Source organism: Caretta caretta, chromosome 18, assembly GCF_965140235.1.
Source record: "Caretta caretta isolate rCarCar2 chromosome 18, rCarCar1.hap1, whole genome shotgun sequence".
Classification (NCBI taxonomy): domain Eukaryota; kingdom Metazoa; phylum Chordata; order Testudines; family Cheloniidae; genus Caretta; species Caretta caretta.
The window spans coordinates 16,289,659-16,303,714 of record NC_134223.1 but is presented as its reverse complement, the minus strand read 5'-3'; the positions used below and the strand labels follow the sequence as shown (position 1 = coordinate 16,303,714).

Below are 14,056 nucleotides of genomic sequence, written 5' to 3'. Positions count from 1 at the left end.
TGGGGAGGGGAATGAATTGGGAGGGTGACGTGTTAATTTAGATTTAACAACAAAGGGCCAGATTTCCAAAGGTATTTAGGTACCTCAGGATGCAGGGAGGGGCCTAGTGAGATTTGCAAGTGTCCTAACGCCCATTGACTTGCAATGGGAGTTAGGCACCTAATCCGGTTAGGTGCCATTTGTGGATCCCTCTAGACACACATCTGCATCTTTAGGCCTTTGTAAATCTAGCCCAAAGTGACTAGCCTCCCTGCTGCACTGAGACCAAGAGAGCCATTTCCCAGAAATGGCAATGGAAAGATTTCCCGTAACTGCAGCGGGCTTTGGCTGAGGCCCATAATTACTGTGGTTTTGTAGCACTGTAGCCTGAATGCAAATGGCCCCTAAGGCAGCTCCCCCTCTAAGACCAACAGACGTAGCCACCGGGTGGCAGGAAGCTTCCGCCTCCCTCTTGCCTTTGATGACGAAGCTTTGGCATGTCCATGGACAGCAGTGCCACGTCGGGCTGTGATCTCCAGGGTTGGGGTAGGGATAGCAAGGAAAGCCCAAGGTGGAAGTGATGTTCATTCAGTAGGAGGCACTTTTCCCTGTGAAACAATGCTGAATTGATGCCTCAGTGCGGTGTTACCCGCTGCTGCGCTACAGGTAACTCCGTCGGGTAGGTGAGATGTATCCCTGAGATCCTGACCACCTGGAGTCCTAAAAACCCAGATTCACCTAATCCAGAGCCTACTGAAGCCGTCGTGAGTCGTCCTTTCCAGTGGGCTTTAGGATCAGGCCCAAAATGCCTTCTGGCTGTTGTAGCCGAAAGAGGGATCGTCTATAATAAAGTTCTACCTCTCGTTAAGAAAATATTCAGTGACGTATCCGAAGCAGCTGCGAGGTAACCAAAGAATAAATGTCCCATCTTTGTTTTGGGTGTAATTAGAATTTTGGAGAGGGATTTTAATGCATTTGTTTCCTATGGGATCAAACCTTTCCCTCTCTTGAATTTTGTAACTTTTGCAATAAATAGTTTGCACGCTCCCTCTGTGCTTCCCCTCCTCTTCCCCAGAGCATGTCTCTCTCTACGCAGAGTGTAAATGGTGGGTGGAATGCTTTGCACAGACAGCAGATGCTTCTGGAGCAATCCATATATTAGAAATGAACCGAAAAGGCAGTTGGCAGAAAGATCAATTCGAGGGTATGAATGTTTGTTGCTATATGGAGATAGAAAGTGGCAGTGGAGATTCCTACTATTTCTGTTTACTCCTATCTAATTCCATTAACACAGCTGTACAAAAAACCCATATCTTTAGGGTTTGGATGTAGCCCTTAAGAAATAGGCCAAATTGAAGGCGCCTGGGCTGATGTTTGTAGTAAGCCGAAGCTGACGAACCACAATGCAATAATTGGCCTGTGGAACTCATTGCAATGAAATATGCCAAGAGCTTGGTAGAGTTTCAAAAAGATTTGGACAACTCTATGGACAATGAAAACATCCATTTACATTAGATAGGATTTTTTAAAAATGGAGAATATGTAAACCCTCATGTTTCAGAGCATTAACCAGCTCTGAAGGAACTTCTATGAGCTAGTTATTCCATAATTGTCGGTTTATAGGGTTTCCTACCCCTTCCTCTGAAACAGCTGCTATTCGTCACTGTTGATGGCAGGTTGCTAAATTAGACAAACCACTGCTCTGACTTGATCTGACAATTCCTGAGCCTGTTTTATGAACAGGTGAGGGGTTTTTTTTTACATGTAGTTCATAATTTGCAACAAGGATTTTGCTATTTTATCCCAATGCAAACGGTCCCACTGGGTGAGGAGTGGGTCTTTTGGTTGATCCTTTGCATGTTTGCAGAGGCTGTGGGAGCATTTTGCTCTGACTTGGGACGGCAAGATTTGCATTTTCTATTTTCACTTCATTTCCATGTTCTTTGCAAAGGCAGCTTAATATGTCCCTTGTATCAGGCCAGATATTTTCCCCTTATACTTGATCTAGATGTGGTTTCTACAAGCCTTGGTACAAATATATGCAGTGGTAGCTAGATTAGATAGACCTAAGGAATAGCACATTCTTACCTGTATACTGAAGGATCCTGGGGAAGGTATAAATGGTAAGAGGAAAGTTTGTCACCAGAATGCTCAGGTGGGATTCCAGCATTAATTTATATCAGTTGTGAGGAGAAAAATTATACTCTTTTTTTTCCAATTCCTTCCTTTCCCCCCATTTCAGGTGTGACCTACTCTTGTTCTCTTCTCCCATATCTTCCCCTCCCATGTACCCAGCCCCCCTTCGATGTATTCCTCAAAGTGAAATCAAGGGCATGCAAAAATTGCCCCAACCCAAGGCTACGTTGGCTATTTTCCAAGAACCCAGGGTCACAGCTAACTTCAAGCAGATGGGAGTCACCCTCATCTTTTAAGGCAAAAGGGCAGCACAAAGAAATGATAGATCCCAACATGAAATATGGTATATTGGCCTGATGTATCCGGGAGTCTCTTTGGGTTTTGGTTGCCCCTTTGGCCTGCCGCTGATTTAGATGGTGAAATGATTTCATTCACTGTAACTTCTACAAAGTAAATCCAAGGCTGCAGAATGTCTTGGTTTTATTATTTTTTAATAAACACAAAACATGTAGAAATATATGCATTCCTGTTACGCTAGCCTGGAGTTACAAACCCAGTGTGTTGCAAAGCAAGCTTGGGCGCTAGGAACAGAGCAAACATATATACTAAGAAGCATCCAGGAGGATGGAAGCCAGAATCAAACTCCAGCCTTCAAATTAGTTGCTGGGACTGGAGGAACTGATCCTTGAATACAATTCTACGTGGTTCTCACCCTAGCAGCAACGCAGAGGCATTTCAGTGGGTTCTCTCCTCCATCCATGCTGCCTGTGGTGCATATTTGGAGAGCATTAATAAAGGATCTGTATATATGTACTTGGCAATTCCTGGGCCGTAGCTATTTTTTTCCCCTACTGTTGAGTTGGAATTGGAAACTCACCAGTTGATACTCAAGAGGTTCTGAACATCTGCTTCTTCCATGAGAGCAAGTCCTCTCCTCACCCACCCCATGCTATCCCTTCTTTCTGTGGCCTCTCCTGCATTTCCATGCTCTGGTCAGGACCGGAAATGGATGTACAGAAATAGCACGAGAGAAGCAGGCCAGCTTTTATTTCTGCCCTGACTAGAACCAGGAAATCCTGGAAATCTTTTGAGGGAGCTGGGTCTGGTGAGGTTCCCAGCTCAGATGTGCCGATCCGACAGGAACAGATGCTGCAGAGAAGCATCCGAACCTTAGGATGCTTGCTAAATGGAACCTGTAATGTTGCTGGCTTTATGAAAGTGACTGACTGAGCAATGCTGTGCTTATTGTTGGCCCAAGAGGATATGGGACCTACTATTATTGTCACCTGGGGCATAGTCCTTTAGTTCAAGCATCAGAACCCTGCAATATTTTTTTTTAGCTGGAAAGGTTCTAGTCTTCAGTCTACCAGGTAGGGCTGTGTGTGTATTTTTATACAGTAATTGTGTCTTTCGACTGCAGCTCATGGTGTCATTACAAACCAAACCATCCTCGCTAACATTTAAAGCCCTCCCAACTTCTATTTCACAGCAGCCTAGAACAGGTCTGGTTAGCGGGAGTCCTTCTCATGAGGCCCCTCCTTGGTGTAACTGGAAATAAGCCACCGTGTTCCATTCGGGCTTAAACAAAAGGATGTAACATTTTGGGAGGTAGTAGGAGGCCAGGAGCCCCAGCACACACAGCAGCCCGCTGCAGATCTGCGCAGCGGGCTGCTGCGTGGGCTGCACCGTGCTATAGGTGGCAACGAAAGCGATCCAAGTAACAAAGTAGGACAGCATGCTAAATGTTATCCCCCGGGCCATGTTGTACCTCTTGGCAGGGGTCTGCACCATGAAAGTGCAGAGGAAACAGATGAATGCCAGGCCGCCGGTGTAGCCGTGGATCATAATGAAGGCGAACCAGGACTGAACCCTACAACCGATCAGAACCTGGGAGTGCAGCAGCTTGTAATTGCTCGCCGGGATGGCTGGAACCGAGTAGATGTACCAAAAACAGAGCATGCTCTCAACCAGGCAGGCAATGGCGACAACGAGCCAAGCCCTCTTCTGGGTCACCCAGAGCAGGGAGCTTTTGGGACAGCTTGTGAACTCCGTCAGCAAGACGATCTCCAGTGACTTGACTAAGAAGGTGGAGAAGCAAGCGCTGAGGCCCAGGGCGTAGAAGGGCTGCTGGACCATACAGCTGACAACGCTGGGCTTCCCTATATGCAGGCAGAAGCTGAGGCACGTCAGCAAGAGGCAGAGCAGGGCAAAGATGCTCCTGGTGCCCCCGGACGCCTGCACCAGGGGCGTGTTGAGGCTCTTAAGGAAGAGCACTGCTGACAGGCAGGTCAGCACCGTGGCGAAGAGCATGAGGACCAGCAAGCCGATGACGAGCGGCTCGTCCCAGAAGAGGTACCTCTCGCTGCGGTCGTAACACTTGGTGCTTCGAATAGGTGACCACTGGTGCTCTGGGCACTCAGTGCAAAACAAATCCTCTGAAAACAAGCAATGAGGAGGGGACGTGAGGCTGGGCACGGCTTTGCACGCCGTCTCTCTGGGCTGCAATGACCCTGCTGCAGGCAGCTCGTGATGACGGGTCACCGGCACGGGTGAACGGAGCAGCCGATGCAGTTCCTACAGTCGCCGGAAATATGCAAGCATCTTCAGGGTCCCCAGAGCCTGTGACTAGCCAATCTCCTCCCCTGTCCGCCCCCAAACAAGCCCTGGGTATTTTCCGCTTCTACTCCCCCCATCAGGCAGGCGCCCCTGCTTCCAAAAGACCCGTCAGTTGTGCCACAATGATCATTTTCACCTTCTCACAAAACTAAAAATAAAATCCCGTCATGTCACATAGGCTCACTCCCGCTGCTTTGGCCCTGCGTTGGCTGTCACCTGAGCCCTTCAGAAGGATGCTGGACAAAGCACTGGAGAATATATCATAGGGAACAATCCTGTACTGGCCAGTAGCAGGGGCAGACCAATAGGCGAGTGAAAGCTGCTCACCCACCCCATGCCACTCGAGCTGCATACAGGGGCTGCAAAGGTGTCACAAGGTACTGGGGGAAATTCCCCCACCATGGGGCTGGCATAACCAACCCTGGCCTATTCACAAGTGTAGGGGGTACGCTAGGAGCAGGCCAAGGGCAGGAGCACATGTCTGCAGCCCATGCCACTACAGAAATGTGGAGCTGTGACTCGGCCCTTTGGAGGCTGTAAATAGAGCAGCCCCAGGGTTGCTCCAAACTTATGGTGGGAGCAGCACTGGCCCAGGATCAGGCCAGGCAAAGATGGCTTCAACTCACCTTTGTCCCTCCTCCCCATGGTCTGCATCTTGTACACCAGGCCTCTCAGAGGAACAGCATAGAATTGGACACCAATTTTCCTTAGAGGAAGTTGTGTGACCCTAAAGTCAGCTGGGATATGGGTTATTCAGACAGTTGCTTTTCCCAAGCCTCACCTCTGGTGCCCTGGTAGGTGTTTTCTTCACAGTCGATACAGTCATAACAGCAGAGGTGGAATCCCTTCACTCTCTTAATCTGCCCTGGTTCACACCGCTGAAAACACGTGGATACAGGCTTCTGGAAGATGAACAAAGCCACAGACATTCAGCAGCAGCAATTTGACGATACTGAACCACACGGGCTGAGTATGGGCACCAATGCCCCGTATTGGGTAGGACCAGAGCTCTGTGTCTGAGTCCCTATACTGCTAAGGAGGACTCTCCTTTAGCTCACACAGCTGGGGTCTGTTTGGGAGCAGGAGGAACTGCTGTAGCCATAAAGTCCTGAGTGGCCACAGCAAGCAAGCTGGGTGGGTAGGTAGGTGCAGCTTTGTTACTGTGTTGTGATTAGCAGCACCTCTGCCCTCACCCTTTACCGTGTTATCCAGGGTGTGAAAACGAATCTGGGATGTGTCGATGCTTAAGGACCCCCGGTAGTCTCCGACGGATATATACTGGAGGCTGTTTTTCTGCCAGCTCCAAAACATGACGTCGTAGCCCTGGTTTGTGCTATGGAACTGGTTCATCTGGAATGACTGGTTATCAAGGGTGAACCGAAGCGTTTTCATGATGTCCAGCAGCTGCAGAGAAAAGGGGAGAAGGCACGATTGGCAGTGGGCGGCGGGAGGCTGAGAGACTTTGCCAAGCACTCGCCGATATTGGGTACGTCTGGATTGCAATCGCTGGGTGTGATTGCGGCCCAACCTGACGTAGCAGAGCTAGCTTTCGTCTAGCGAGCTCAGTAAAGCTGTGGCAGCAAGCGCTTCAGCCCAGGCTATCCCCACAAGTAATTGCCCAAGGTTTGGGGTGGGTTTGTGTACAACCCATGCTGAAGCTTGCTGCTGTGGGACCCAAGTTAAATCAATTAAAGCTAACTTGGGTATGTCGGCTTCACCTACAACCACACCCCATGACTACAGTGTACGGGGTGTGTCTACATGGCAGTATTAGCCCAGGTGTCAAACTCAGGCTCAAGGCTAACCCCCCTTCCCGCTACACACACATCACACTAACCCAGGACTCCGATCCCAGGACCCAGGGCTCCACGAGGATGGAGCCAGGAGCCAGGGTTCAAGCCCTATTGCTTTGCAATGTAGACACAGACCCATTTGACTCATGCCCTGGAAGGCCGCCAAAAGTATCCCACAATCCCATGGGCCGACCTTTCTTTGTTCTCTGGATGGTCAAGCTTGGTGGACAGTGACCTTTTCCCACGCTGCTTCACGAACAAAGGGCTAGTGTGGGCCACGTTTTGGGAGGGCGCTAGGAAATGTAGGGTATAGCTGGTTGGCCCCAGGGTTGCATAATACGGTGCTGGTGCTGGAGCCCATATACAGTGATTCCTAGCTGGGGTTACAAATGAGGGTAGACAGCCCTCTCAAGCCCTAGGTTACCAAACCCAGGGTCTGCTGGCTCAAGTTCTACTAACCCTGGGTTTACATTGCAGGGAGACAGACCTGCTTTGAGTGTGGCAGTGGGCTGGGTATGAATGTCTCATTTTCTGATTGAAATCATTGTCACCTGGGCAGGCTAAGGTAGCAGCCATCAGCTCTCAGGCTTCTGGACATCAGCTGATAACTGCTGGGCTCAGGAAGGAATCTCCCCTTTTTATAAAGCATTGATCTAGCATTATCCTTGGTGTGGAACTGACTTGGAGACCTGTTGCACGTTTAACGGCCCTTTACTGCAGTGTGGGGTCGTGTTAATAAATACGCTGTTCCTTTGTAGATCTCAAAGTACTGCTTTCCTGGTTTTACAGCTGCGGAAACGGGGGCACACCAAGGGCAAGTAACTTGCCTGGAAGTCACCCAGAAGGTCTGTGGCAGAGTCAGGAATAGAATCCAGGTCTCCTGACTCAGAGGCCACTGGACCACATTTTGGCCATTGCCAGAGGCAGGAAACTGGACCTGATGGGCCAATGGCACGATGAGCCGTTATGGCAGATCCTATGCTTCAGTTAAAGGAATTGGTCAGTGTGGCTCAGGTCACGGGCTCATGTCGGGAGACGGCAAGGGGGATTAATCTTAGCATTTGGAAAAGGACCGATGGGAGAAAGCCGGCAGCGTGACAGATGGGTCGGAGTGGAAAAGCTGCTGCTGAGACTCTGGCCTTCGCTCACCTGCCAGGACTTGACAGTCGCTTTGGGGCACCCTTCCGCCGTGCACCCCAGCGCCTGGTGCAGCGCGTGGGCCATGCTGTACACCGCGACGTACACCGCGTAGGTCTGCTGGTTCTCCAGCAAGTGAGAGATGTCGGGCAGGGAGACGTTGTCGCACTGCCTGCACTGCGGGCCAAGCACCGTAGAGTCGGCGTCGCGGCTGTACTCCCAGGAAGCCCGGCAGAAGCTCTCCTGCTGGACGGATGCGAAGAGGTCAGTGACGTAGTCTTGAAAGCCAGGTACAATGCCTCCCTTGATGGTAAAGCCGATGACTGTCCCAATGGTCTGGATGTTAGGGATGGAGGTGACTATGTCAGACATCACCCAGGCTTCAGTGGCAATCCATACCTTCTGGCTGAAGCCATGACTGATCCACAGTTCCAGCAGGGCCTGCACTGGCTTGTCCACGGAGAAGAGGACAATTACATTCACCTGGGTCTCATTGATGTACTTGATTATTTTCTCCAGTTTCTGGTGATCTTGTGGGGCTGATGGGTCAGCAGGAATCAATGCCTCATAGGCTATGCAGATGCCCTGGGCTGTGGCCAAGTTGGAGAAGGTGCCTAGGCCTTCACGGCCATATTCGTTTTCGCTCCCAATGGCCACAATCCAGTTCCATTCAAACTTGTTGATTAGCTGCACCAGGGCTTTCGACTGGCTCTTATCACTGGGAACAGTCCGGAAAAAGGACGGGTAATACTCCTCTTGGCTGAGTTTCTCACTGCTGGCTCCGTAGCTAACCTGGAAATGGGGGAGAGACCAGTGTGTCTGGATACGTCTGCACTGGACTGGAGGTATGCAGTATAGTTGTAGCCGTGTCTGTCCCAGGATATGAGAGAGAGAAGGTGGGGGAGGTCATATCTTTGATTGGACCAGGTTCTGTTGGTGAGAGAGAAGCTTTCAAGCCACCCTGAGCTCAGCTTGAGACTCTCAGCAACAGAAGTTGGCCCAGTCAAAGATATTCCCTCCAACATCTTGTCTGGACTGGAGGTATAATTTCCATCTTGGGCAGACATACCTGCGCTAGCTCTGATTGATCTACCATGCTAAAACCAGCAGTGTGGACATGGAAGCGCAGGTTGCGGGCCGGGCTGTCCACCCTGAATACATAACCTAGGATGTCGGATGGGATTGTGCTGGGGGAGGCCAGACCATCCTCCTGCCTGCGCAGCCATACCTGCGCTGCTGTTCATGGTTCTCTAGCTCGTACAGAGAGAGTGTGCATACGTCCGCCCACGCCGGAAATTACCTCTCCAGCATAGATGTATCCTGTGAGACCAAAGCTGGTCCTGGAGAGAACCACTGGGAGCCAGAACCACCGATTCCAGCCTGTCACCCAGTCCCATTACATCTGATAGCGCGGGGTGCCTAAAAGACGGGTTCAGGGTAAAGGCGTAAGAAGGAAGTAGATTGACTGACTGGGGAGACTGCAGACATGAGGATGAAAATCAGTGACTTTCCCCAGTATGTAAACGCCCACTGCTGGTCATTTCCTCGCTCTGCATTTTCACCCTGCCGCCTGTTCAAAGGGGATCTAGTATCAAGAAACTGAGCTTCCCTCTGTAGGCAGAGGGCCTGGGCCAAGCCCCCTTGATTCCACTGATAGGAATCTAGAGTGCTCAGTACCTCCCAGACGGAGGCCCAAACTGTACCCACGGAGCAGCGTTTAGACCTATTGGATCAACAGCAGCAACTTGTACAGCAAAGCGGCTTCACTCTCCAGAGCGGTCTGCTGGCACCAGCCAGGGAGCTCGCGTGTGATCAGGAAACACACAACCCCTCTGTCTTACTTCGATAGCCCTCTATCAGCGCAGTGTCTGAGCCCCACAGTCATGAGTGCATTTATCCACACGCCCCTGAGAGGTAGCCCCATTTTACAGACAGGGGACTGAGGGACAGAGAGACGAAGTAACTCACCATGTCTGTGGTGGATCAGGGAATTGAACCAGGTCTCCCCAGGCCCAGGCTAGCACTCTAACCACTAGCCTCTCACCCTCTCCGGGCCAAACCCCTATAATGCAAAAGCCGTGATTCTCCAAAGACTTACCTGCGGGATGAGAAAGAAGCCGAAGAGCTTGGCTGTAATCAGAGCGAGGTCTGACACATAAGGCCCAATCACAGCTGTTACTCGGGTCTGGTAGTCGGTGTAGCTGCACAGGACTCCGATGCCAGTGCTGCCCTCCCTGGTCAGGAATAACAAGCTGGGCTGTATGACCACCACAGGCTCTAAGCAGGTGTCGTAGATTTCATAGCCCAGTTTTATTCCCGGGAGGAGGGAAGTGGAGTTGTTGATTTTATCGATGGCAAACTTCATCCCTAGAGCCCAGATCAGGCCAGAAGCATATAACCTGCAGGTAGGGGAAACAGCAAAGCAGTGACCTAGAACTGCATGAAGCCAGACTGATCAGTGCCATTGCACTAGGGATGAATTTATTCTATGCTCTTTGAGCTCTCGGCAGCCGTGCATTAGCACAGATGTGCAGACCGGTATAGCTGAGCCTGCCTCTAGCAAATCCGGATTCTACAGGAGATGACTTAACTATCAGCAGAGCTTGACTGTAACCAGGACCTTTGTAAGATTTTGTACCTTCTGCCTGAAGATCTCCAAGCACTAATGAATTCAGCTTTGAAGCCCCATTGGGTGGTAGGTAAATATATTCTCTGTATTTCACAGGTGAGGAAACTGAAGTACAGAGCGGGGAAGTGATTCATCCTGTGTCACACACGAAGTCTGTGGCAGAGATGGGATTTGAACCCAGTGCCCTTGACTCCCTATGTGTTAACCACTAGACCATTGTGTGTGGAGTGTGCTGTTGACTTCAGTTCTGTCCTTTACAGTGGATGGGACACAAGGGTCTCTTTTCCACTCCCTGCAAATGGAGGTGTGTATACATATTGCCATTGTGGTCTGGGCTTGTTGGCAGCCTATATCGTCCCTGTAAATGTGACTAATTTGGGAATCTGACAAAGAAATATCAATCGCAAGTACACAGGTAAGAGCTAGTGTGCAAGATGAATAAATTCTCTATCTTGAGCTGAGCCCTGCCTACAGCATTCAGCTACAAAGTAATGACTATTGTAGGACTGTACGCTGGGAGATGGGGCTGATTGCTCTCTGGAGTTGGTGTATGGGCCCCCTGGTGCGCCCCGCCCCCCCCCCCCACCATGTTTGATCTGTGTGAGGCTTGCTTCCTCTGAGGCTGGCTTTTCCTGGGAGTTGACTCAAAGCAAAAAATAATCCAGAACACCAGATTTCACCTCAAAGCCTGAAGCAATGAACTGCACCCAAGTCAGCTCGTATCTCTGCATGTGGGCTTGTGGAATCTTCTCCAAATTTAAGTGTCCCTTATTAAAATTTCACCCGTTTCACAAAAGTCTGGATTGCCTCTGTGTTCTGAGGCTTTAACACAGCAGGTACTGGCCGAGGAAGAATTTCCTCACTTTTCAGTGATGCCCTTCTTCATGTAGGCTCTAACTCAGCAAAGCACATAAGCACGTTCTTAACTCCCATTGATTTGAATGCCTGCACATAGAGTGTCTGCTTGGTGGGTCCTGCCCACATGCTCAGGGTCTAACTGAGCGCCATATTTGGGGTCGGGAAGGAATTTTTCCCCAGGTCAGATTGGCAGAGACCCTGGTGGTTTTTCGCCTTCCTCTGCAGCGTGGGACACAGACCACCTGCAGGTTTAAAGTAGTGTAAATGGTGAATTCTTTGTAACTTGACGTCTTCAAACCCTGATTTGAGGACGTCGGTAACTCAGCCAGAGGTTGGGGGTCTATTACAGCAGTGGGCGGGTGAGGTATCGTCACCTGCAACGTGCAGAGGTCAGACGCAATGATCACGATGGTCCCTTCTGGCCTTAAAGTCTAGGTGCTTAAATGCTTTGCTGAGCAGGGATTGGAACGTGTAAGTGCATAGGGCCCAATCATCCAAAGTGCTGAGCATCCTCTGCTCTGGTTGAATTTGGTGAGAGTGGAGGGTGCTCATCACCTAGCCGGGATCTTTCTTATCCTGGTTTGTAAGCATCTGCCCCCAGTAGGCCTGGTGAGCTTCCCAGCGGGTTACAAATGCGATAAGAAGCCACCATGCTCTGTCAGCGTCCCAGGCACACTTACAGCCCGGTCTAAACCCACAGCATATTGAAACCATCATGGCAGATGCAGCAGAATCCTTTCCGTGGGAACAGCCAAACAGGCCAGCACCATTAAAATCGCTGACCAAAGTGTCTTTGGAGGCGAGTGGTGGCATCTGATGCTGGAGTGAATAACATCAGCGGGAGAGTGCCGAAGATTTCCCATTCCAGCACCTGCCATCGCCGTGGCAATGCCCTCCGCGCCCCACCTCGCCGGGTACCATAGCTCTCTTTCTTCCGAACTCGCCTCAAATGTCGTCCTCTGTGACTAAGACATCAGATTGTTTGCTACATAAAAGCCCCTCTCCCTCTCCCAACCCCTACCCCCGGGGGGTGACCAAAGTCACTGTATGCCAATTAGGATGATATCCTTGACAGACCCCTTCTTACCTGTCACACACGACGACACTGGGCTCCAGTCGCTCGCTCAGGTTCATGGTATTCATTCCAAAAGGGAATAAGCCTCCCAGGATATAATCACCCGGCTTTTTAAACTGAGCAGACATGCATGTGCGTCTGTGGGCCGCGGAGCTGACAAAACTCAGGTACAGCAGCAGGGCTCTAGCCATGGCTTTGCTCTTCTCGGAGCTCATGCTTCTCAGGAAATTTAAAAAGGCCACAGGGAGCAGGGGAGAAAAGAGAGAGAATCTTGCGGTGGCAGGTCCCAAAAAATCTTGTCAAATAGAATTAAAAGAGGTGAGAATGACGCAGGCAAATTTGTTTTGCAAAATTCATTAAATAAATAACTCTGTGTTTGGTCCTCGGTAGTCAAATATCCAGCAATGACCTCTGCGTGGGCTCTTCTGCAAACCAGGGGCTTGATCCTGGCTCCCTTCACTCAGTGAGTGGCATGTATTCAGGCCTGGAGTCTCATTGACTTCAGTAGGAAGAGTCTGTATTTGCCTGAGGGAGGCGTGCAGGATCACGTCCCATGCCATGGAGATGATCCAATTTGACTAAAGTTGCTTTACATGACCTCTTTCACAGCGTGAAATTTGCAGAAACTGTCTCCTGTTTGCAAATTTCCCAGACACCTGGATTTGGGTGTTGTATCAACAATAGCTCTTGATTACTGCAGATCATCTTATCCAGAGTGCCTCTGTGCGGATGTAGTGTTTTATGCACTGGCCTGATTGAAGCTTGGTGGTGCGAGTGCTCTGCACTTTTCAGGATCTGGCCTTTTAGTAGAGTAAATGTTTGCTTTCCCCAAACAGTGCCTGCTGTACTTTCTGTTTGGGTAACATAGCCAGATACCACGGTGATGGTCTTATACGAGCAGGCCAAGATTTTTCAAAGTGACAAATGATACTGAGTGCTCAGCTTGAGAGATCACTTGATGATTTGGATCACTTGATGATGACCTGTTCTGTTCATTCCCTCTGGGGCACCTGGCATTGGCCACTGTCGCAAGACAGGATGCTAGGCTAGATGGACCTTTGGTCTGATCCAGTATGGCTGTTCTTATGTGGGAGATCTTAGAGGACCCTACATTTCAGAAAGTGCCGAGCACACACCCATTGAGATTAGGCTCCTTTCAGGGTAGATTGATTGATTTAAATCACTGATTTTAATCATGATTTAAATCGGCAAGCAGCAAACCTTGATTCAAATAATCTATTTTAGTCTTGTTTTGTATTTGCCCCTGTGTGGTCCTATGGCACCAGGGTACACAATGTACAGTACTCATCACTGCACTGTGCCTGATGGACCTGCTTTGTGTCTAACGGGCAAGCAAAATTAGCCACACATGGTTCTCTGAACAGCTCATTTGTGGGATTTCCCTACTCCAAGTGTATTTACAGTAGACAGTGTCGCTTTGGATTCTGTCAATGCTAGAGTGGGGAGATTACAGGAACTGGACACTTTCCAAATACCTGTAAATGTGGGGAAACGGCTTTTATTTATTGGAGGATGGAATGGGGCCTGCAGCTAGTGACGGGACTAGGAATCAGGACTTCTGGGTCCTGTCCGTGGCATTGCCACTGACTTAACATATGCTCTGGGAAAAGTCACTTTCTCCTTCTCTGTACTTCAGTTTACCTATTTATAAAACCATTCTAGTCCATCAGAGAAGGCTGTTTCCAAAACCACTCTCATGCAATTTGCAGTGCTTGGTGATTACCCAAAGGAGAGCACTTTTAAATTCCAAAGAGGGCTGAGCAGGGAAGGCCTTATCAATGTACATTGTGTTGCCTGTGATAGATTGGACTG

At 49.8% G+C, this 14,056-nt stretch overlaps 1 protein-coding gene across 1 annotated transcript; it reads right to left on the bottom strand.

The window, feature by feature from the left end:
- Positions 1-3,462: 3,462 nt before the first annotated feature.
- TAS1R3 (taste 1 receptor member 3) lies at positions 3,463-12,414 on the bottom strand. The gene is made up of 6 exons (XM_048825340.2): positions 12,236-12,414; positions 9,760-10,060; positions 7,674-8,453; positions 5,932-6,135; positions 5,513-5,633; positions 3,463-4,550 (listed from the first exon to the last, which is right to left on the bottom strand). Exons 1-6 carry the CDS (start codon positions 12,412-12,414, stop codon positions 3,640-3,642), a joined length of 2,496 nt encoding a protein of 831 aa, XP_048681297.2. The 3' UTR covers positions 3,463-3,639.
- Between the last annotated feature and the right edge of the window lie 1,642 nt (positions 12,415-14,056).

Excerpts from the sequence above, each read along its gene's own strand:
- TAS1R3 (XM_048825340.2), bottom strand. The coding sequence starts at position 12,414 with ATGGCTAGAGCCCTGCTGCTGTACCTGAGTTTTGTCAGCTCCGCGGCC. Across the intron at positions 6,136-7,673 it reads CGACTGTCAAGTCCTGGCAG|CTGCTGGACATCATGAAAAC; the intron begins GTGAGCGAAGGC and ends TTTTCTCTGCAG. Across the intron at positions 5,634-5,931 it reads TTCACACCCTGGATAACACG|AAGCCTGTATCCACGTGTTT; the intron begins GTAAAGGGTGAG and ends TTCATCTTCCAG.